The following is a 22,911-nucleotide window of genomic DNA, read 5'->3' as shown; positions in this document are numbered from 1 at the left end:
AAAAGGCATGCCAGATCCATAGATCATGAGATGCAACTGCTTCAAGAATAACTGTGGTGGTTCCCTTATCCCCCCTGGTGAATTGACCTTCCCATGCTTTAGGACAATTTTTCCACTCCCAATGCATGCAGTCAATGCTCCCGATCATCCCTGGGAACCCCCGCATTTCACTAACATGCAGTATTCTTTGAAGGTCATCTTGGTTTGGTGCTCTCAGGTACACTTCCTCATACAATCGTATGATTCCTTTACAGAATCTACGTAAGCACTCCAATGCTGTAGTACCTCCTATTTTGATGTATTCATCGACCGCATCTGCTGCCACGCCATATGCTAACATTCGCATTGCTGTGGTACATTTTGCTAACGGTGATATACCTTCTTTGTTGGCGGGATCAACTCGCTGGGTGAAGTAGTTATCAGTAATTGAAAGGTCTCCAACGATTCGAAGGAAAACATGCTTTTGCATCCGGTACCGACGACGAAACATTGCATCGTCATATGTAGGCTCATTGGCAAAGTAGTCGTCAATGAGTCTTTGGTTTGCCGCTGCATGATCTCTATTTAGATATTTTCTACTACGAGATCCACTACCTTCCTCTAATTCTTTTCGACGCTGAATGAATCGGTTGACGATATAAGTGTCTTCAATATCACGTTTTTGTTTGTAGGTTTCGATATCAAAAGGATCCATTGATAGTCTTTGGTGATATTGGAAGTAGATAGGAATGAGATTTGTGATATTGGAAATAGATAGGAATGAGATTTGTGATATTGGAAATAGATAGGAATGAGATTTGTGATATTGGAAGTAGACATGAGTCCCTATATATAAGTACATTGTGTGGACGACACTAACGGATTCGAAATAAGTTATTGTATTGTATTAAAGCAAACACTGATAATTATTAAAGCAAACAGTGAGGACTAGACAACACTCTGATAATTATTAAAGCAAATAGTGAGGACTACACAAGACTCTGATAATTATTAAAGCAAACACTACGGACTAGACAACACTGACAAATATTAAAGCAAACAGTCAGGACTAGACAACACTCTGATAATTATTAAAGCAAATAGTGAGGACTACACAAGACTCTGATAATTATTAAAGCAAACACTACGGACTAGACAACACTGACAAATATTAAAGCAAACAGTCAGGACTAGACAACACTCTGATAATTATTAAAGCAAATAGTGAGGACTACACAAGACTCTGATAATTATTAAAGCAAATAGTGAGGACTACACAAGACTCTGATAATTATTAAAGCAAACACTACGGACTAGACAACACTGACAAATATTAAAGCAAACAGTCAGGACTAGACAACACTCTGATAATTATTAAAGCAAATAGTGAGGACTACACAAGACTCTGATAATTATTAAAGCAAACACTACGGACTAGACAACACTGACAAATATTAAAGCAAACAGTCAGGACTAGACAACACTGATAATGTTGACGGAATACAAACAAATATTTGATTAAAATTAATTTTCAAACAGCTCACGCTCCAACTTCCCCAACAGCTCATTCTTCCGGTCATCGAGATGCTCTTCGTCCTTTAACTTTAGATACATTTTCATTTTTTTAGCTTGAGTCTTTTCTTGCAGCAACTTGTTTTTCTGTTGTTTCACCAAAGTTAACTCTTTCAATTGTTCAATCTCTTGCTCTTTTAATTCTTTGAATTGAACCCATTCCTTTTCCACCTTCTCCAATGTCTCGCCCTTGCTTTTCTTCTTTCCTTTTTTTTTAGCTGCATCCCTACCCATTGGACGAGCACTAGATCCTACAGAGTCCTCGTAAGATCTCTTAGATCCACTACTTCCTGAGTCAACATTTCCTCCCACTTGACTACCATACCGTGGTTGATCTCGGAGAGCGCGCCATTCTTCCATTAAAGTAAATTGAACATTCTTCCCACATCCATATAATTCTTGAGCTTTTTTGAAAACATCATCTTCCGACCAACCGCTTCCTTGCATACGCTTAGCGCTATCATAAGCACCAACCCATTTATTTATTAATTTGTTCATATAATTAAAACGGTTTCGGCATGCAACTACATCGCGCGGAGAATCGAATGAGCAATGCTCGTTACAATACTCAGCAATTTTACCCCAATATGCTTCACTTGTCTGGTTTCTTCCGACAACACTGCATGTTCCATATTTTATCCACCCACTAATTAACACCAAATTTTGTTCAGTGTTCCATGATGGTTGTTGGTTTCTCTTGCTCTTTGGAGTTGTATCCTCTGGAGTTGGAGCAACTTCATTATCTCGTGTCATTCCACCACGATTTATTTGTGATGAAAATTCAGGATATTCACCAACACTCTGAAAATTTTCATTCACCATTGGCATATAACCATTGAATGGGGGTGTTTGAGATGGATATCCCATCATAGATCTAAAATATGGATTAAAGTTGTTTGGAACAGAGGATGGGTGATTGAAATTTGAGGCAAAACCAAAATTAGACATGTTTTGAGGATTTTGGTTGGGGAATTGATTTGGGTTTTGAGGATGTTGGTTGGGGAATTGATTTGGGTTTTGAGGATGTTGGTTGGGAAATTGATTTGGGTGTTGATAATTGTTTGGATTTTGGTAGCTAAAATGGTAATCAGAAGAATTTTGGGTGTTGAATTGATTGTTAGTGGGATCCATTTCACTAAATAAACACTAAAACTTCAAAAGAAAGGCTAATACAAAGCTAATGATAAGATTAAGAGAGTGAAAAACTTGATTTTTTTTCTGTGTCCAAATCAAATGATCCAAGTCTCTATTTATAGAGAAAAAAAAATTACGAATTTTGGTAAAAAAAAAAAAAAAAAAAAAATTATTTGCAATGAAATAATTGAGTCCAAATTATTAAGAAGATAAAAATCCAAGCAGCCAATCACATAATGCCATGTGTCTTGCTTTATCCATTTCCTCTCTTCTCTCTCCGCGTCGCCGTCGCCCACTCTCTCCTTCCGCGCGTGTAGCGCACGCGCCTGGCACAACAAATCCGCGCGCGCCACCTGTCCTCCGTGGCAGGATTCAACTTGTTGAACTCTTTCATCACTTCCCTCCTCCAACTCAGATTTTTCCTTCTTTCAACACCCTCCATTGCAAGGCTTCAACATGTTGAATCTCATATTCAACACCCCATTGTAGCTAGTTTTTATTATTATTTGTTTATACAAAAGATACAAATTAATTCTCTTTCACTTGGACATTATAAAACATTTAGCATGTGAAAATTATGATATTGCCCCTCTCTTAATTTTTTTTGGTTACAAAGCTAAAAAGGAAGGAAAAAAGCAAAACAACAGAAAGAACACGCCTAAACTCTAAAAAACGCAGTTTTCATGGCGTCGAATCTGATCAAAGAAAGGAAATCATAAGGATGAGATGTATGTCTCGCAAACTCTTCCTTCGATCCTCTCTCTTCATTTTGTGATTAAAGAAGTACAATGGTCAAAATATAGATTGTGATTGGTCACTATATAATTTAAAAAATTCTTTATCAATTAACTATGCTAAGAAAAATATGAACACATCTGTCCATTTATTTATTATTTTTCAAGTACTATATGATGGCTCTCTCAAAAAAAAGTACTATATGATGGCTTTATGTAGTTGTTATTTGGTTACATCTTTTTCACTCAAATGTTTGTTTGGTAGGCAAGTGTTCTCAGGTGATCAAATCCTTCCAGGAACTAATTAAAGAATAAAAATTTAGTGATGTGATTTAGATCCTCTGGATTGGACCTCTATTTGTATTATCATATAGCTAGCATATGTTTGTTATGAGTTGCTTAAATATATGTTAAACCTCTTTTTTTGGTAATTGAATTTAGTGTACACGTTGGTTGGAGTTGATTAAATTTGACCTCTATTCGTATATAAGAAACCTAATTTTAGTATTAATAGTATTAAAAATTAAAACCTCTAATTTCTTTTAAGGAATATGCTAAACAAGACCAAGTGTCTCACAACATTTGTTAGAATTTTTTTTTTTTTTTGAATGGTACTATTATATTTTTGTCAAAATAATCCAATGGTTGGAATAGCAAGCAATTGTGGTGTTATTTACAGCACCAAATCCAAATATGTGGTTCAAATAACTTTATCCAACATAAAATTCTCTCATTTAGATTTCTTTAAAAGTATCTTAGGATAGTTGTTAACACGATCTTTCTTTCAAAGGTTATTGACTTGCAAAGACATCATTATAAACAATTTACATCTTAACTATGTTAACACCCCAACCGCTAACATCAACTGCAATACAATCAACTGAAATGAAGAAAATAAGAGAGAAATATAATTGAATGTCTTCTTGCTACATGGAGAAAATAATTATTAATAATCTTTTGCAGAACAATATTTATTATGATAAAATTTAATTAAAATGAATTTTGTAAATATTTTATAATATTTAATTTTATTAAAAAAAATTCTCCTTCAAAATATCGTGCTTTATTTTATTTGGGGTCCTTTCCTATGTACTTCATACTTAGAAATAACGTGCTTTATTTTATAATATTTCTGAAAATGAGACATTTGTTGCTGATAAGATAAGAAAATATTAATTAATTCCTCTCAACAAAGATGAAAGATTTTTTTTTTTGCTAAATCTAAAGCTTCATCGTTAAGGAAAAAGTATGTTGAGATGCACACAACAAATATGTCAAGGATTGCATTTATAAAGTCTTTCCGCAACTTTATAGAAATCTAGTTTCGCGCTCGTATGCGGGTTCGCTGGATTGCGCCCGTGTGTGAGTGTTTGTTTTGTTAGGATTGATTAGGGTTGATTGCATGGTCTATTTTATCACGTTGTATCTCCGTTTGGGTTGTATCTGGGTCAGGTCTAATGTCCCTCCATTCTTTGTATCATTTTACTTTCATTTATAAAAAAAAAAAAAGTCTTTCCCATGAGACCTATATTTTTAATATTGATCTAACATATTATCTACTAACTTCCAACTGCTGTTCTCCCCAATGAAAAGATAAACTCAACCCTACACAAAGTTGTAACAACTACAATTGATGGAACAATTATTTTTTAGAACTTTTCATCCATTTAATTAAATCAGCTATCATTTCCATAATAAAAAAAGATATTACAAATCTGTTTTATGTACTACCATTATAAAGCAATTGATTGATAAGCACAAACCATAATGATTGTTCTTGGAATCAAATTACTTTACTTTAGTAGAGCCAAATTCACATTTAATCAAAATTTTGCAAAAACAAATGCAATTTGCATCTTTGGTCCATATCTGTTCACCAAACCAAGACACAAGGCTTTCCTTATCTAAAATCAAGAGCAGGGTATTTTAGACATTTTTTAATAGATCAGTTAGAAGATCAAATCAGAATTAATATTTATATGCTTTTATAATTTATAATCAAGTCACAAGCCAATAAAGAATTCCTATATGTACAAAAATACTAATAATAATTCATGTTAGAAAATGTTCAAGCATATAGGCCCCTAAACCACATGTTAGTGTAGGAAATAGATTCCATGAAGTAAATGTGTTACGGATCTCAACGGTCCGATCTAAATTGACGGTCTAGATTGTCTAAAATTGTATTTTTTTTTTTTAAGGTGTCTAAAGTTGTATTTAATAAGGAAAATGCTAGATATCAAGAATGATTTTATAAGAAAGATCCAAGAATGACATGGCACAATAATCACCTTTAGATTTCAGTCTCATTTATTAATTTTTCATAAAAAAATAACAACCACCACCCCATGATTTCCGGTCAGGCTGAGATTTTATTGGCTAACATTAATTTCAGGACTATTTCTTGATAAAATCTAAGGGTGATTATTCTGTCATGTCATTCTTGAAATTTTCTTGATAAAATCTTTCTTGATATATAGCATTGCTCATTTAATAAACTCATTTGGGGTTGCCCTAATGGTTGACTTGAAATCTTGGAGTTTGCTCCTCTCAAGGAGTCATGTTCGATTGCCCCTAGTGCCAATTTCGGTGGATTAAGTCCATACAGAGTTATGCTCTGACTTTAAACGAAGCCCCCCTCAAATGGGCGGTGAGATTGTTCCCCTTAGATTAGTCGGTTCTTGGATCAGATACCGAGTTTTAAAAAAAAAATTGTATTTAATGAATATGTGTAATCTAATTCGTTCAATTTTAAATCAATGGCCGAGATTGATTACCGCATGTTATTAATTTTATTACTGCAGCTAATCCCACGTGTGTTGGTGCTAGTCATCATCAAACAAACACTGTCTCAACTATATTCAAATTTGATCATTTACCAATCCACTATTGAAAATAAACAAAAAGAAAAACCAAACCAAATCAAGAAAAGAGAAGAGAATCTCTCTACTTGTTTGTGTTTCAAGCTTTCAAACTTTTCTTTCCTTTGTGATGAACTTTCCTCATATGAAAACCAAAACTACATCAACAAGGTTTTTCTTTCCTTCCTCTACTTGAACTCCACAAGACCAAGGAAGGAAAAACCAATTTATGCAAATTCTTATTTCCCTCTTGTAATTTCTTTTTCTTCCTTTCTTGAAAAATGGTTCAAAGAAAGGTTTCAAGCAAGCTTGGTATCCAAGTTGAACATGTTAAATCAGATAAACGTTTAGCAAACATGAAACTATCTTCTTCTTCTTCATCTCATCAACACCAAGATGGAAAAACTAAAGTTTCTGATATAAAGAAGAAAATGAAGAAATCAAAGTCAATCAAGCTTTCTGATCTTGAGGCTCTTCAATCTTCACCTTCATCGGTTCCGAGTTCGACAAAAGCAGCACCTGCCTCACCACAAAAACAGCATCCCTTGGTGAGAACAACTCCAGATGGTTCACCAAATTACATGAAGCCAACAAGCAGTTCACATGCAAAGAAGGAACTTTTCTCTGTAAGTCTTAGAAAAACTCAATCTGGTTCTGATTTTAATAGAAAATATTCAAGTGATTCAAAAGCTTTATGTAAAAAGCCTACAAAAGCTTTGATAAGATCAAGTAGTTTGAGTTTGGTTAGAACATTGACAAAGACTACTAGCTTTAAGGCTTCTAGAACTTCTTGTCCTAGAAAATCAACAAGAGCTACTTGCTCTTCAACTTTGAAAGATTCAAGCTTTCCGTCATACCTTATGCTTAATCATGGTGGAACTGAGTTAGAAGGAACTTCAGTTATGAAGGTTTGTTCATATACTTATTGTTCTCTTAATGGTCATCATCATCATGCTGATTTGCCTCCTTTGAAGACTTTTATGTCTTCGAGGAGGCGCGTCTTAAAGCGCGTGAAGCTCGAAGCTCTTAGCCCTCGTAGTCGAAGATTGAAGGCTACTGGTGAGACAGAAATGAAGGACTCTGATGTTGAGAAGAGTGCCTTTGATTCAAAACCTTCATATGATGAAACTGCCATGGATTTCTTCATTGAAATCTATGATAATGAGAAAAAGGATGCAGAATCAACAGGTGAAGAAGTAATTGGAAAAATCGATTTTCTCGAAGAGGTTGAGGATCATGAAGATATCATCAAGTCTACAATTGAAAATGATGGCATAGAAGTGGGATTTATGAAAGAGGTTGAAGATCTAAAGAAAAATGAAGATGTAGAGGAAGATCAACAAACTAGTTGGTCTCATGAAGAAATGAGTTTGGAAGATGTTCACAATAACACGGATGATTCTGATTCAGGATCCGAAGATATGCAGTGTGATGAAGAACAATATTACGTATATGATCATGAAAATTATGCTGATTCTTCTGTTTACACAGATGAAGAAAATGACTCAAAAGCTGAATCCTTATCTGAGAGTTCTCATGATGTATCAGTTACATGGTTAGATGATATCCTTAGCTGCTACTATGATGACATTATTCTTGTTGATGAAACACTCAAAGAAGCCAAATCAGAAGAAATCATATATCTTGAAGATCAACCTCATAATGACATGATCAATTTTGTCTTTGAAGGCAAAATTGGAAGCAACGAGACTCAAGAAATTGGTTACTCCTATGATGACATCGGTTGCGACCAATCTTCACTGGCAAATGAAATATTTGATTACCTGACAAATGCCGAAGAAAACGTTGACGAGACAAGCCAAGAGAACGAAGATGATAACATCAATATAGAGGAGAAGGATGAAATTCAATTATTTGATGTGCTTGAAGGAAGCATCAAAGATATTCAAGATCAATGCAAAGGTAATAAAAGAGCAAGTTGCATAATTGACGAAGACGAAGACACAAGAGGGAATCGGAAAGGTGTGATTAGGAGAAAGAGGAATGATGAAGATGACGATGAATTGAGGAATTTCAATCCAAGAGAGCCGAATTTCCTTCCATTGGTACCTGAGAAAGAAAAGGAAAAGGTTGATTTGAGGCATCAAATGATGGATGAAAGAAAGAATGCAGAGGATTGGATGGTTGATTGTGCACTAAGGCAAGCTGTGAACAAGCTTGCTCCTGCTAGAAAGAAGAAAGTGGCATTGCTAGTTGAAGCCTTTGAAACTGTAATACCAAAATGTGAGTCACATTTGAGAAACAGATCAGGGTTTTCTCATGGAAGACACATTCAAGCTTGTAGCTGATGGATCCTGCCAAGGTAAAAATTCAACTGATATTCTTTGTTTCATGATTTCTATTCCTCTGATTCAGTGTTTTAAATTGTGGTTGCGGCCACAGATATGATCGCGATTTCAGTCAGCGGGAATTTAGGATTGATGTGTAGGTAAATGTCAACCCAAGATAATAATTTCCTCTTTTATTTTATTTTCTGATTGATGTGTAGGTAAATGTCAACCCAAGATGAAGTGTTAGTTGGCACATGAAGCATGGCCAATCTCAAGGAATGATCTTCATGATCATTTCTGATGCCTAGAAGCAATTATGCAGCTTGGAGCTTTTAGGGACTTGAAACTGTTAAATGGAAATTGAAGCTCCAGAAAGGGAATTTATGGTTCCTACTTGATAATTATATATGGCTGTGCTTTAAAATTATTGTTTAATTAGTTTAATCATAATTATGTGTTTGTGTTGTTGATGTTTGTATTTGATTGGTTTGATAAAGGCTATCCTATCCTGGATTGTGTTAACTTATTATTGTTGTTTGTACTTTGTATCATTGTGTGATGTAATCCTCAAGGATAACTAATTATTATTGTTAGTTTTAAATGTATTTTCACATTAAAAATGCAATTATAGCTAGTAGAATAATTTTATTTATTTGATAACTCTAGTGAATGGCAGTGTAACACTGCCAGTTTTTGATTAATTCTAATAATATAAAAGTAGGAGGTTATGTAATGAAAAGAAATCATATGACATGTTGAAAAAGAAAAATGTGGATGTGTTACCTTTAGTTTATGTATGCAGGTAGGAAGTCTGAATCATTGTCAATGTTGACTATAGTCTATGTATTTGTGAACAGATTTAGCAAATTTGTAGGCAGAAAATGTGTTCTAAAATACTTAGACTATCATGACCATGGTTAAGATAATCAGGCTACGAGTCAAAATAGAGGGGAAAAAAGTGTTTCTTTTTCCACTCTACCTATTTCTCGTGCATCCTACGAATTTCGGATTAATACAATCCGAAAAACAATGAGTAGAGAAGATGGAAATTGACAATTTACAATCTTACAAATTATAATAAAAACAGGTTATATTTATTGGCCTGTACTTTCACGAGACTACAATAAATGTAGTCAATCAAGTTTGACTTAGGTTTTGAAGAAGTCTAAATGAGTTCGACTCACGAGCTGGATCGAGTTTATGGACTTAGAGAGATTTCGCTGTTCGATGGAGAAGTTTCGACAAGCAAGCAAGATATCGAAGAGAAGTTGGTGCCAGATCGACAAGCCGAGCATCAGTTACTGTCGAAGGGATGTCATTTGAAATTCAAAAGATATCTAGAGTAGTTATTAGCGGTTATGTTCGACAGTTTCTGTATAGGCAGTTATTTAGTATAAATAAGTTTTTCATAAGAAAAATAGGTCACAATTCAATCTACACAAAACTTACACATTCAAACTATCTCACTCAAGGAGAAACGAGTAACACGTTGCAAATGTATGAATCTGTGTACCAATTTACATTCATTTATGCAATTTAAATTTTTTCCTCTAAATTCCTTGCAATTTATTTGTTTTTTCTAGCAATTTACTTCAACGGATTTGACGCGTGTTTGATTATGACAGTTACATTCATATTTCACATCAAGAACATTCATACTTTTGATAAGTGCTAGAAAGTTGTAATTTAAGTGATATATTTTAGGCACTTTTGTTACTTGTTTTGCAAGTTATTAAGGGAAAAGCTGAGAAATAAGTGATTATTGCCCTTTTACGCTTTATCTATCTTACTTCACCCATTTGTGCAGGATTTGAACTCAAGACATCAAGCAAAGAGAAGAAAATGAAGAAAAGTACAAAGAGGCTGAAAAATGAAGATCACTCGCCTCCAACTCGCCATGGCGAGCTTCAAAGGCGAGCAATTCCAGAATGCAACAAAATTTACACGCCACCAACTCGCAATGGCGAGTGGAAGGCGAGCTTACTCGCCATGGTGAGTGGAATGACTCGCGAGGCGAGCTAGGGCGGTTTAGCCCCCTCACAGCTGACGTGGCACAAACCCAATGGCGAAGGAACCTCAACTCGCCATGGCGAATGAATGAGCTCGCGAGGCGAGTTGATGCAGAGTCAGAATTCTATAAATAGCCCACTCAACCATTTCATAGATATACTTAGTTTTTCTTAGTTTTCTCTGAGTTTTTCATACTTTTCACTTGTAATATTCTTTGAGAGAGAGAGAGATAGGGCTTGTGCTTTATAGAGTGGGAGTGATAGAAATTGAATTCTACATCACTTTGTTGAGAGATCACAAGTGTGTAATTGATCTTTCTCTTTCAATTCATTCTTGCAAGGCTTCCATGACAATGAGTAGCTAAATCTCCTCTGTTGGGATTAGAGGTACTTGATCTTAGCTTAACATGTAATCTTTTGATCTATAAATATATGGTTCTAGCATTTGATTTGATATTGATGTTATTCTTGCACTTTAATCTTTATCTTTGATTTAATTGTGATTGAGAAATACTTTTGAATCTAGGTTTAGAATAACCATCTATCAAAACATAGGTTCTAGACATGGAATCGATGTTTTGATAATCACTTTGTGTATCCAAACCTAAAGCTTTCTTATCATTCAATAGATTGAGAAATCATCGATTGAACGATAAGATCGACTCTTGAATCATTCAATAGTTTGAGACATCGACGATTGAATGATACAATTGATTTCACAATATTGTTTGGACACGAATAGTGTTGTCGAGGGATACGTGATAATATCAAAGAAAAGCTAGAATCCATGTATGATCATTAGGTTACGAGTGACGCTTGATCAAGGAACTCTAATCCTAACAAGTTTCACGCCCTATTAATCTCAATTTTATCATTTTCAATTTAGTTACTAAAACAAACAACCAATTATCTTTTAACTTGGAATTATATTTGGTGTCAAACGGTCCGCGATATCGCACTAGTCCCTGAGGAGACGATATAAATACTTACAATTATTTGATGCAAAAATACTACATCAACTTTCTGAAAAAACATAAGAACAATATATCTTAAGATTTACCGGTTGATCTTACAAGTAATCCATTTTAAAAAACAACGGTTGTTTCCCAAAAACCAAGTAAACAATATTATATCCATGTTATATCTCTCTTGAAATTGGGTTTCGAAATGAGTTCAATTTACAATCATATCAATTTAATCCTTATATTATCAAATATTAAAAGCACACGGAAAGGATAGAAATTGATAATATAAGGATTAAATTGATAACTTATACATTTTGGTTATATAACAATTGAAATATGAACAAGAATAGATAGAAGCAGAGAAGAGGAGAGAAGATTCTTTTATTCTCTTGTATTGTGTTACACAAGAACTCTGATCTCTATTTATAAAAAAATACAATAATATAACTTGGGAGACAAGTACATCGGTTTAACTCAATAGTTTAATGGAAATCCACTTTATATTATTAATAAAAAAATTTAACATTATTAAATTCATACGAACGATGTTGGTTGATTGATTAGCCAATTTTTGGAGTACTGAAGACATTATTAAATTCATCAACATACAATCGAACTCTATCGTACCTCAAATCAAAGGTAACACATGAACCAGGGGACACCACTTCTATTTTAACCTCAGACATCTCTTCCTTTATTTTTCTCTTTGCTTCTTCAACAGTGACACCAACTAGCTCTGGCCAACTTGTTTTAGTAGGGTTATTTCTCCTTAAACGTTGGTTGTAAGTCCCTGCAACACCAAACATATTTTTGTATCATTTTAGTGTATGTAACTTTTTTTTTTTCTTCCAAAAACAAGAGAATGAAAGATTAAGGGGGTGTATCAGATTAAGATTTTATGGGATTTTAAAAGACTTTTTAATTATGAAAAAATCTTGTGGTATTCAATCAAGTTTTTTTGCAACTTAAATAAAGTTCATGGTATTCAATCAAGAGTCTTTGTCATTTTAAAAAAGTCTTGAGGTATTCAATCAAGATTTTTCATCACTTAAAAAAAGTCTCGTGATATTCAAAATCATTCAAATTTCGAAGCAATGTTTAATAAATTAGATTTTGATGGATTTTGTGGGATTTTCTAGTAAAATTTTAGCATGAAAAAGTCTTTCATAAAAACATGAGATTTCTTAAGATTGTTTTTCTTTTAAAATTTTACTATCTCTCCTCTCTCTTCCTCTTCCTCTCTCTTCTCCCTTGTCTCTCTCTCTCTCACTCTCTCTCTCTCTCTCTCATAAAAAAAGAGAGTTTGTATTGACAATTTTATGATAGAGAATGTATTGTAGTCATTTATTTCTAATGAGTTCTTAAAATTTATAAAATCTTATAAATCCATAAAATTATTTCAAATCCTTTAAAATCTCATGATGTATATCCATTGAAATCCAAATTTAAAATCTTGATAGTCTTTTAAAATCATTAAAATCATACAAAGTCTTTTAAAATCCACGAGACTTTTTTAAGCAAACATTGTCTTTTAAAATCCTAATTCAATACACCATCCTAAGATATAATCTTATAACAACCTCGTACAATGCCGGATAGAACCACAAAACCTCATTGAAAATTCACATAAATACACCCTCTTGTTATTATTATAAACAAAAATTTATTTTTTAGGTTCATTCAGTAATTGTTGTATGTGATCTACTAGATGTCGCAACCAATCATTGCATAAATGTCAATACATAATTTTGATAATTAATATCGTTAATTATATATAATAAAAAATTAATTAAACAAATCAAAGAACATCTTACTACTAGCATTAGTATTTATATATTAATTAAAAAAAATGGTAAAAATAAGCTATTGTAAAATTGCGACATCTATTTTAAAACAAAGTAGAGTAATTCAGAAAGACCAAAATTAGAACTCACTTAGCAATGATTCGTTTGGCTGCTCATGAGGAGGGTTAGTTCCTTGTCCTTGTTTTTCTTCTGTCATGGATACCAATCTGCAGAAAACTTCAAAAATGATCTTTTGCTGTTCACCTAAGAGGATGGAAATTATCTCAAGAGAATGAACCTTCAAATATTTATAACCAAAAGAAGTTGGTTCTAAAGCGGCATCTCTTTTGGATATTTGGTAAATGAGACATTTCGGCTGATTTTTCCAATGTCACATGCCTCTATTTGTTGGTGTCACGTATGCAAATGTTGGACTATATATTTGGTATATATAAAAATGGTTTAATATGTAAATACTTTATTAGATTTATAGTTATGTATAGGGGCGGATCTAGACATTTGTTTTATGTATGGTTAAATTTTTTAAATGGTAAACCACACCTTATTATTTTGATCAAAATGTGGTGCATGATAACTTTAGAACGGTAGGTGGAGGAAGACCAATTAATTTGGAGATTAGAGAAGAATGGACAGTATTCGGTTAAAACTGCGTATCGCTTGTGTATGGAAAATATTGCAGACAATTCACACCTGTACCGGATAGAAAATTGGGGTAGTATTTGGAAACTTAAAGTTCCACCGAAAGTGAAGAATTTATTATGGAGAATTTGTCGGGACTGTCTCCCGACGCAAGCAAGATTGCTGGACAAAGGGGTAACTGTACTTCGTTATGTGTTATGTGTCACGAAAGTTATGAAGACACGAGCCATATGTTTTTCGACTGCCCAAGGGCGAGAAATGTGTGGCAACACAATTTGTTATTGAGAAAAGTGATTTCAGTAATGCAAAATAGTAACACCGCGGCTAAAATTATTTTCACTCTATTACAAGAGCTGCCACAAGGCCAAGTGGAACAGTTTGAAAAAGCCGTAATTTATGTGTTTGGGAGAATGTTACGGATATGGGGCAGGTTATAATTGAGCGCGCGAAGCATTTGTTGTATAACTGGAATTTCGCAAATTGTAAGAAACTAATAAGTGGGACGGCTGGTGCTACAGCTGCACCACATACTACTGCTGTCATGACAGATACAGCAACAACAATATCACTGCCAGTTCAGTGCAAATGGCTGAAACCGCACCAAGGAAGGTTAAAATGCAGTATGGATGCATCTTTTTCGGAAGTTTTGAACTGTGTTGGTTTTGGGTTGTGCATAAGAGATGAACACGGGAATTTATCAAAGCTAAAACATTGTGGTCGAATCCCATTTGCTCTTCGGATGTTGGCGAAGCATTCCGTCCTTACCATGCTATTCAATGGGTGCGAGAATTACAATTTTCGAACGTAGATTTCGAGTTGTTGGACAACTTTCAACTGTTGTGGAATATTTCAATGAGGGAAGGAATGATATATCCGAGTTTGGAGCCATAATGGATGAATGTAGGAAGAATTGCAATGATTTTCTTAAAAACTCTAAGGTGGTGTTTAGTCGGAGACAAGCGAATGTGGTCGCTCATACTCTTGCTCGAGAGGCCATATCTCGATTTTGATTATTAATGAAAAGCTATAAACTATTTTCCCTCAAACAAAAAAAGTAACTAGAAGGGATGTGTTCACACGAACACGATATTCGACATTCATCTGCTTAGTTTGATTAAACAATGACTTTGTGAGCACAATTCTACAAAGAAAAACACTAGAAAATTGTCAATTTGTCATTCATGAATCATATTTCAATTCCAAAAGTTCAACTCTATGTACGTATTTAAAAACTAATTAAAATTCTATTATAATTCTATGTATATTAATACCTTTCAATTTTAACTAATTAACATTCCAATTCAGTAAAAATATAGCTTGTGAACTTCTTAGTCTGCTTAAGTCCCTTAAGTTCATCTCCATTATACATTTTAGTCATTTCCGTTAAAGGATTAACTCCAAATCTCTAAGGTGAACCTACGTTATAGGCGGTCCAGCATAAACTACATTGATTTTTTAATCTTAATTATTTGATATATTTGTCAAAAAATAAACCATTGAATCTTGGAGGTCTATTATATGTAATAGCGCACTATCACCACATAATATTTTTTCTCTTTATTCATCATTTTCTTTCCTCTTCTTCACGATCACCTTCAACAAGCACGGTATTCGTTTAGGCCATATATTCAATAAGGGCTTGGACTTGTAATTCAGTTTTCACTCTCATACTAACTCCATATGCACATCCAAAACCATCCTATGGTTAGGCCTTAAACCCTCGGTAAAGACTTGCATTTGAGTTTTCTCACTTAAATCATGGGTTGGACACCTCTTTAACAATAACTTAACCCTCTCTCAAGCATCATAGAGAGACTCATTCTCCTATTGCCTAAAGTTAGCAATCTCATGTCTTTTCTCCCAATATTTGGACATATGGAAAAATTTAAGTTCTAGTTTATCCCAGGTTTGGATGGTTCCATTCAGTAAAGACAACAACCAATCTTTAAGTTTTTTCTGATCTTTGGTAACATTGGCTGGTGACACACAGTACTGGAAAGTCTCATAAAACCTACTCAAGTGTTTATGCGGACATTAGGTATCTCTCCCCTCATACTAGTTCTCCTTCAACACTTGTTGGACGAAGTTTTTATGTCAAAGGCGACAGGGTTGGCTGGATGGAAAATATGAGACAGTTGACCACGTTTTGTAGTCAACCCATAGTCTCCCATTATAGGTCTAATTGGTGGGGGTGGTGATGGGTGAGCCATGATAAATGGTTCGATTTCAACTGGGCTATGTACTGTCTACAATGTTCTAGGACCAGCTTCAGTTGATCTAGCTAACCAAATAACTTTTCGATTAGCTTTTGAAGTTTTCTCGATCTCCGAATCATGCAAAAAGTTTTTCGGCTGAACTCTACCCCGCATAAACAGCAAAAGAATACCTTAGTAGCACTGCAAAATACAAAATCCAAACAAACAAGTGAACCAATTTTTTTTTAAATTTTTTTCTCTTGTTTTCAACAGTAATTAAATTGGAGAAAGCCTACATTATAACAATATTGCCTTGTTGAAAAGATTCAACAATCCCTGACAACGGCGTCAAAAGCTTAATAGATATTTAACAAGTGTACTAAAAATTATCGAAGTAATAAAATTTTGGTATCTACGAGGACTTTGTTAACTTCAATTCGGCAATTATTGTTATAAATTATGATGTGTAAAATTGGGGGGTTGCCACAGGGAGTTGGTTGATTTGCACAAAATAATAACAAAGCTTGTAAAAGCATTGTGAAAATAATAGGAGAAACAAATCAGGTATGTCGAATGGTCTTGTTGTCACTATTTGGTTAACTGCATCTATCCTTAATAAAGTTCTTCTAGTTTTGCGATGATTAACAATGTTATCTCTAATCATTTCCTTCACTCATAGCTCTCTTCAATGGTTACATATTCTCAATTCCTTAAGTAATCTAATATCCTAAGAATGTTTTTAAATTCCGTTAATCATTTATCACAAAAACAATTATTCATTCCTAGACTGACCATGTTTAATTGAACAGTTAAATTAGATCCAAGTTGAAAGCTAAGATCAATAGTCATTTATTCTTTACATTCAAATTATATATGATCAATATATATATAAGTCATTAAACATAAATTTAATTGAATAAAGACTATAGTTGCATTACCAAAGACGGAGTTTCACAACCTACATGGTTCAAACAGATCTAACAACTTTCATCTCCATACGTAATCACAAAGAACTTAGCCATTCATAATAAAGATTACAAATAACATATTCAAATGAAGCATTCTAACATACATGGAACTGACTATGTGTTTGGTGGAAAACCACCTCTTTAGTCTTTTGCTCTCAAGTTCGTGTTTTAGATCTCCAAAACTCACAGAATCCTCTTCCTGAAATAGGCAAGGTTCTGAGTGCCCAAAATCGTGTCACGGTGACCAAAATCGTGACACGATAACCTCCAAATTGTGTAACGGTAAAATAGGTAGGGACATACTCTAATTTCTGCGTAAAATCGTGTCACGATGTAGAAAATTGCGACGCGATGCTCTAAACTCAACTTGTAAAATCCTGCGTTTTGCATCTCCAGGCTATTTAAAATTGCTACAAACTCAATAAAAACATCAAAATACTAATAAAAATTATAATGACAGCATGTCATCAATGTGTAATTTTCTAGGTTTTCTTCATTTGAGGGAAATTAGAACCTGGTGGAAAGATCAATGTTTTTCACCTCCAAATGGGAATTATAGGTTTTCTTCATTCAATTCGTTCATCATTAATTTACACCTTTTCAACAATCAAAGGAGGAACAAAGGTTTCGTGCTTAAAAATCAAAGGAGGCCCAAAGGGATTGGGTTGCTCATACTAATAAGGCTATTGGATTGATTGGCTCATCACATTGGTTGATCGAGGATGACTGTCTTAAAGGGTTGGAAGTCATCCTTGTGATTCAAGAATTAGGGCTACATCAAAGAATTGTTCAAGAATATGGGTTCTCGGTATAACCTTAATCGCTCATGGAACAATTTTGGTGTGAAAATTGTATCAAACACTTGGTGTTTAATAATCAACAAAACTTATTGACTTGAGTCTTTGGGAGATGATTAACCCACTAGATAGAATGGTGTGGATGAACCTCTATAAACTTTTGTGTTCTTTCTCTATATCCTTTAACTCTTTTAATTCTCTTTTTTTGATTTGTTCTATTTTAGGTTGATTTTTTTTCTTTTTAAAAACCTAATTTTTGATAGATTTGAAAGAAACCCAATTGAGGGTTGAATCTAAAGATTCAGCTGCGTCAATAGGGTTTCTTAGAATTTGTCTTGTTAATCATTCAATTGTAGTGTCAGAGAGTGTCAGTATCATATAGTTATAAGGGTTAAATATGTTTTTATTCCATATAAAATATCAATGTTTTAAGTTTTTTAATCCTTATAAAAAGTTTATCAATTTTCAGTTCTTGCCTTTTGAAAACAGATGGATTTTTTTTTTTTTGTTAACCTTCATATTTTTATGGGAAAAAGATCATAGTAATATGAAATTCAATCATGAGATAAGTAAACTCTAACAACAACAAAAATTACTCAAAAATCTAATGTGGGTTCTTCAAAATCATTATTCCTTAGAGAAAGCCTATTAACCATCTCAGTTTAATCACTTAGTTAAAACAAATACTTTTAGTTCCTATTTTTTATAACAAGAAAAAATTTAATCCGTCCAGGTGGACTAAAAATGATTAACAAAAAAGTGTACTAATAAAATATTTGTTTATATTTAAATAAATAGTAGATAATTATATTTATGTTGTAAATATATTTTACCTTGCTCTCTAAGTTACTTAACATAGAATATTATTTAGAATATTTCTTTTGTAAATATATCCTAGTTTAGTCTTTAAATTCATTAACTCCTATGTAATAAATCTTCCGTAGTGCTATTCAGACACACAATATTTCAACAGCATATGTCTCTCTTTTCTCTCTTATTCAACAATGTTCAACTATAGTTTTAGGTACTATAATAAATTATAAAACAATATACAATATAAAATAAAAATCTTTGAACAAATAACTATGCAAAAACAAGACTATTTAATATTAAATTTTATATTCTAATATCTTAAAACTAATATTAAAATGTTCACAAAGTTGACTATGATTGATTTTTGAAATTATAAAGAAAGGCTTTAGTGTTGTTGTTCATAGTTAGTGATCATAACTTTGAACCTTAATCATGGTTGATTTTAGTGACTATTTTGCACTCCTCCTTATTTTTCTAGCTTCAATCCTCTTGCTAAGATTGATCTTCACCATCAAGTTCCACCAAAAATCACTCCTTCCACCAAGCCCTCGCGCCTTACCCATTCTAGGACACCTTTACCTTCTAACCAAACTCCCTCACCAAGCATTTCACAACATCTCATCACGTTATGGCCCTTTGGTCTACCTTCTGTTTGGTTCCAAACCTTGTGTTCTTGTTTCTTCCCCGGAAATGGCAAAACAATGCCTCAAAACAAACGAAACTTGTTTCTTAAACCGACCAAAACAAAGCAATTTGGAATACATCACATATGGTTCATCAGATTTTGCCTTGGCTCCTTATGGAACTTATTGGAAGTTCATGAAAAAGCTTTGCATGACCGAACTTCTCGGCGGACGCATACTTCATCAATACCTTCCTATTAGAGCTGAAGAAATAACGTTATTCTTAAAGGGCATGATGGAGAAAGCTGACTTGAGAAAAGAGGTTAATGTAGGGGAAGAACTTACTATGCTTTCTAATAACATCATAACAAGGATGGCTTTGAAAAGAAGGTGCAGTGATGTTGAAGGTGAAGGACATCAATTGATTGAGCTTGTGAAAGAAATGGCTGTGTTAGGTGGTAAGTTCAATTTGGGAGATATGTTATGGTTTGTTAAGAAGCTTGATTTGCAAGGGTTTGGTAAAAGGCTAGAGAATCTTAGAAATAGGTATGATGTTATAATAGAGAGGATCATGAAGGAACATGAAGATACAAAGAAGAAAAACAAGGAGGAAATAAATAGTAATGGAATTGAAACAGTGAGTGATTTGCTTGATATTTTACTTGATATCTATGCTGATGAAAACTCAGAGGTTAGATTAACTAGAGAAAATATCAAGGCCTTCATCATGGTAATTTATAATTATTTTAATTGTTCAAATTTTCTGTTTATTAATTATTCAAATTTCTTACTCCCTCGGTTCCTTTTTATTTATCATTTTTGTATGTGGAAGATTTTATTTTATTTATTTGTTGTTCTTAAAGATCAGTATAATATGTCTCCACAAGTATAACTCAGTTGACACAAACAATACATTGTTAAATGCATGGGTCGGGGTTCCTACTCAGGATACACCACTTATTCACTCTAAAATAAAAAAAGAATTCAAACCACTATGCTAAATGCTATTTGATAAAACAAATCAGTATAATATTAATGTTTTGTCAATAATATCTATAACAAATGTTTATGATATTATAGGAAATAAAGAAATAATTATATAAAGCATAACAAAATTTATTGATTTCTTGGTAATAACATTTAAACGTGAAAGAAAAAGAGAGTGTTTGATATTAATTATTAGTGATGTAATTTGCAGAACATTTTTGGTGCTGGAACTGAGTCATCAGCATCTACAATAGAATGGGCATTGGCTGAACTTATAAACCATAGAGATATGATGGAAAAAGCAAGGGAAGAGATTGATTCAATAGTTGGTAAGAAAAGGTTGGTAGAGGAATCAGATATTCCAAACTTACCATATATTCAATCAATAGTAAAAGAAACATTGAGGCTTCACCCAACTGGACCTTTAATTGTGAGACAATCAACTGAAGATTGTAATATTGGTGGATATTACATTCCAGCAAAGACAACTTTGTTTGTTAATTTATGGGCAATTGGTAGAGACTCAAATTATTGGGAAAATCCACTTGAGTTTCAACCACTAAGGTTTATAAATGAAGTGGGACAGAGTCCTTTGAATCTAAAGGGGCAGAATGTTGAATTATTGTCTTTTGGAGCTGGTAGAAGAAGCTGCCCAGGTTCTTCACTAGCTTTGCATATTGTTCATACAACACTGGCTACCATGATTCAGTGTTTTGATTGGAAGGTTGGTGAAGATGGTAATGGAATTGTTGAAATGGAGGAAGGGCCTGGATTGACCCTTCCTAGGGCACATCCGTTGGTATGTATACCTACGGCTAGGCTCCATCTTTTTTAGCAACTTTGATTAATGTCAGACATATTCTCTGCAACGGTCCACCACATCCAATAAAATTTCGAAGGTTGAATCATGATTGTATCTCGATTTAACCGTTGAGATACGATGGATTAACCCTAGTACGTATAGGATGTGAGTTTGATTTATGTTTGTTTTGTGCATTCAGTTCATTTAGTCCCTTTACTTATTTAATGAACGCAAAAAGATAAATTAGAAAAACATCTCTACTCTCTTGTGTGTAAAATTAGCATGAGATGTTTTTGTGCGGAAGTTTATGTTTGTATAGTTTTATTGCCAAACAAAAATTGTGTTGTTTTTCTTTTCTAAAACAAAATGTGTTGTTTATATTTTTAGATGTACGGATTTATATTTTTTAGAGGAGATGTACGGAACTTTTATAGGCTAATATGTGTCTATTGCAAATAAAAACAACAATAAATGATTAAAGAATGTGAATGATAATAATCATGCAAACATGTGAGGACAAGGAAGATCAAAAGTTACGTATGCCCCATCCATGGACCACCAAAACGATATTATCTCAATAATATGGTGGTAACAATAATATAAAGAAAACTTTCTATCAAAATATAATAATATAAAAAACTAATCCATCATGTTGGCGTGGATTTGGCATCTGTTGGGGAAAAATGTAAATTAGCCCAATCTATCTATAAAAGATGTTTAAAGAAAATAAATTTAGCAAAAATAATATAGGTTCAATGTTGGAACACTAGTTAATTCTAGTGGAAGTTGGAAAGAAAAACACAAGGTAAAAATGTGTGTGATTTAAAAATGTCTCACATTGGTGAGTCACACTAACTAGCAAGTGTTTATATAAGGATGGGGTGACCTCCAAGGATGTGCCCTTGGGATTGGGTCCAAAAAAAATATAATATCACATCACATGAAAATGAATTAATTAATTTTATCATTATTCGAAAGCGTCACACGCTTAACAAATAATTTTTTTTGGATATATCCAACTAAGAAACAGAAACGCGGCTTAATGATTAAGCTGACTTAATCCTTAAGTCACTCGTTTTTTGTTACAAACTCTCCCTATAAAAGGAGGGCTCGTCCCACTCATTCTTTACACCGAATTTCACAGTTGATGATTTATGTGTTTTTCCTCTCTTCTATCCCTCCTTCGACTTGTGTTGACAATTCCTTCTTTTTCTTCTACTCCTTTTTGTCCCTTTCGGTTTCGATTTGAGTGGTCTACGTACCATATATAATGGTTTTAATTGAACGATTAATTCATATTTTGAGGTGTATATTCTCAAGCAATTACATACTATGCAGTACATAATTGAACAGTGAACTGAGCTGTTTTATCCTGGAGGCAGCGCAATTATTACTCTACATTGCACGAACAGGGCCGGCCCTAGGCATAGGCCGCGAGTGCGACGGCCTAGGGCCCATGCCGGTAGGGGGCCTTAAAAAAGTTTTTATTAGTAGGGGTGTATATAGTAAGAATTGGTATTTTGGGGCTTTATATAGTAAAATATACCAACAGGCCCGAAACATTAACAAAAAGTTGGGCTGCAATATGTTATTATTTTGGCCTTTTTGATGCAATTTGTTATATATACACCATATAAAACAAGTATTTCTATATTCACCCTCCCAAAAAAAATTGGCCCTTTGTTTCTAATAATGTGCCAATAACATTTTTATATTTTTTGGGGCCCTTTGTTGCTA

At 33.5% G+C, this 22,911-nt stretch overlaps 4 protein-coding genes across 5 annotated transcripts; 2 read left to right on the top strand and 2 right to left on the bottom strand.

Moving 5' to 3' along the window:
* Positions 1–1,503: 1,503 nt before the first annotated feature.
* LOC112420038 (glutathione S-transferase T3) lies at positions 1,504–2,418 on the bottom strand. The gene has a single exon (XM_039831855.1). It carries the CDS (start codon positions 2,416–2,418, stop codon positions 1,504–1,506), a length of 915 nt encoding a protein of 304 aa, XP_039687789.1.
* Positions 2,419–6,296: 3,878 nt separating this feature from the next.
* LOC11418310 (calmodulin binding protein PICBP) lies at positions 6,297–9,196 on the top strand. 2 transcript variants are annotated; one of them, XM_003598729.4, is made up of 2 exons: positions 6,297–8,603; positions 8,790–9,196. In XM_003598729.4, the coding sequence occupies exon 1, from the start codon at positions 6,562–6,564 to the stop codon at positions 8,587–8,589; it is 2,028 nt and encodes a 675-aa protein (XP_003598777.1). In that variant the 5' UTR covers positions 6,297–6,561; the 3' UTR covers positions 8,590–8,603; positions 8,790–9,196. The 2 variants fall into 2 exon arrangements, with proteins under 2 accessions (XP_003598777.1, XP_024633774.1); XM_024778006.2 differs by lacking the exon at positions 8,790–9,196 and adding an exon at positions 8,730–8,765.
* A 2,903-nt stretch (positions 9,197–12,099) lies between these two features.
* Positions 12,100–13,695, bottom strand: LOC11417721 (subtilisin inhibitor CLSI-I). The gene is made up of 2 exons (XM_003598728.3): positions 13,480–13,695; positions 12,100–12,335 (listed from the first exon to the last, which is right to left on the bottom strand). The coding sequence occupies exons 1-2, from the start codon at positions 13,544–13,546 to the stop codon at positions 12,106–12,108; spliced, it is 297 nt and encodes a 98-aa protein (XP_003598776.1). The 5' UTR covers positions 13,547–13,695; the 3' UTR covers positions 12,100–12,105.
* A 5,454-nt stretch (positions 13,696–19,149) lies between these two features.
* LOC11418309 (cytochrome P450 93A3) lies at positions 19,150–21,583 on the top strand. The gene is made up of 2 exons (XM_003598726.3): positions 19,150–20,115; positions 20,584–21,583. Exons 1-2 carry the CDS (start codon positions 19,195–19,197, stop codon positions 21,205–21,207), a joined length of 1,545 nt encoding a protein of 514 aa, XP_003598774.1. The 5' UTR covers positions 19,150–19,194; the 3' UTR covers positions 21,208–21,583.
* Positions 21,584–22,911: the final 1,328 nt, after the last annotated feature.

The sequence above is a fragment of the Medicago truncatula genome, chromosome 3, assembly GCF_003473485.1.
Source record: "Medicago truncatula cultivar Jemalong A17 chromosome 3, MtrunA17r5.0-ANR, whole genome shotgun sequence".
Taxonomy (NCBI): Eukaryota; Viridiplantae; Streptophyta; class Magnoliopsida; order Fabales; family Fabaceae; genus Medicago; species Medicago truncatula.
Note: the sequence above shows the minus strand (reverse complement) of the source record. Positions and strands in the feature narration are given on the sequence as shown.

What these genes read in the sequence shown, in the direction of transcription:
- LOC112420038 (XM_039831855.1), bottom strand. Translation starts at nt 2,418, where the DNA reads ATGGGATATCCATCTCAAACACCCCCATTCAATGGTTATATGCCAATG.
- LOC11418310 (XM_003598729.4), top strand. Translation starts at nt 6,562, where the DNA reads ATGGTTCAAAGAAAGGTTTCAAGCAAGCTTGGTATCCAAGTTGAACAT.
- LOC11417721 (XM_003598728.3), bottom strand. Translation starts at nt 13,546, where the DNA reads ATGACAGAAGAAAAACAAGGACAAGGAACTAACCCTCCTCATGAGCAG. An exon ending in GCCAAACGAATCATTGCTAA is followed by an intron (nt 12,336 to 13,479) that starts GTGAGTTCTAAT and finishes TTGGTGTTGCAG; the next exon opens with GGACTTACAACCAACGTTTA.
- LOC11418309 (XM_003598726.3), top strand. Translation starts at nt 19,195, where the DNA reads ATGGTTGATTTTAGTGACTATTTTGCACTCCTCCTTATTTTTCTAGCT. An exon ending in ATATCAAGGCCTTCATCATG is followed by an intron (nt 20,116 to 20,583) that starts GTAATTTATAAT and finishes TGTAATTTGCAG; the next exon opens with AACATTTTTGGTGCTGGAAC.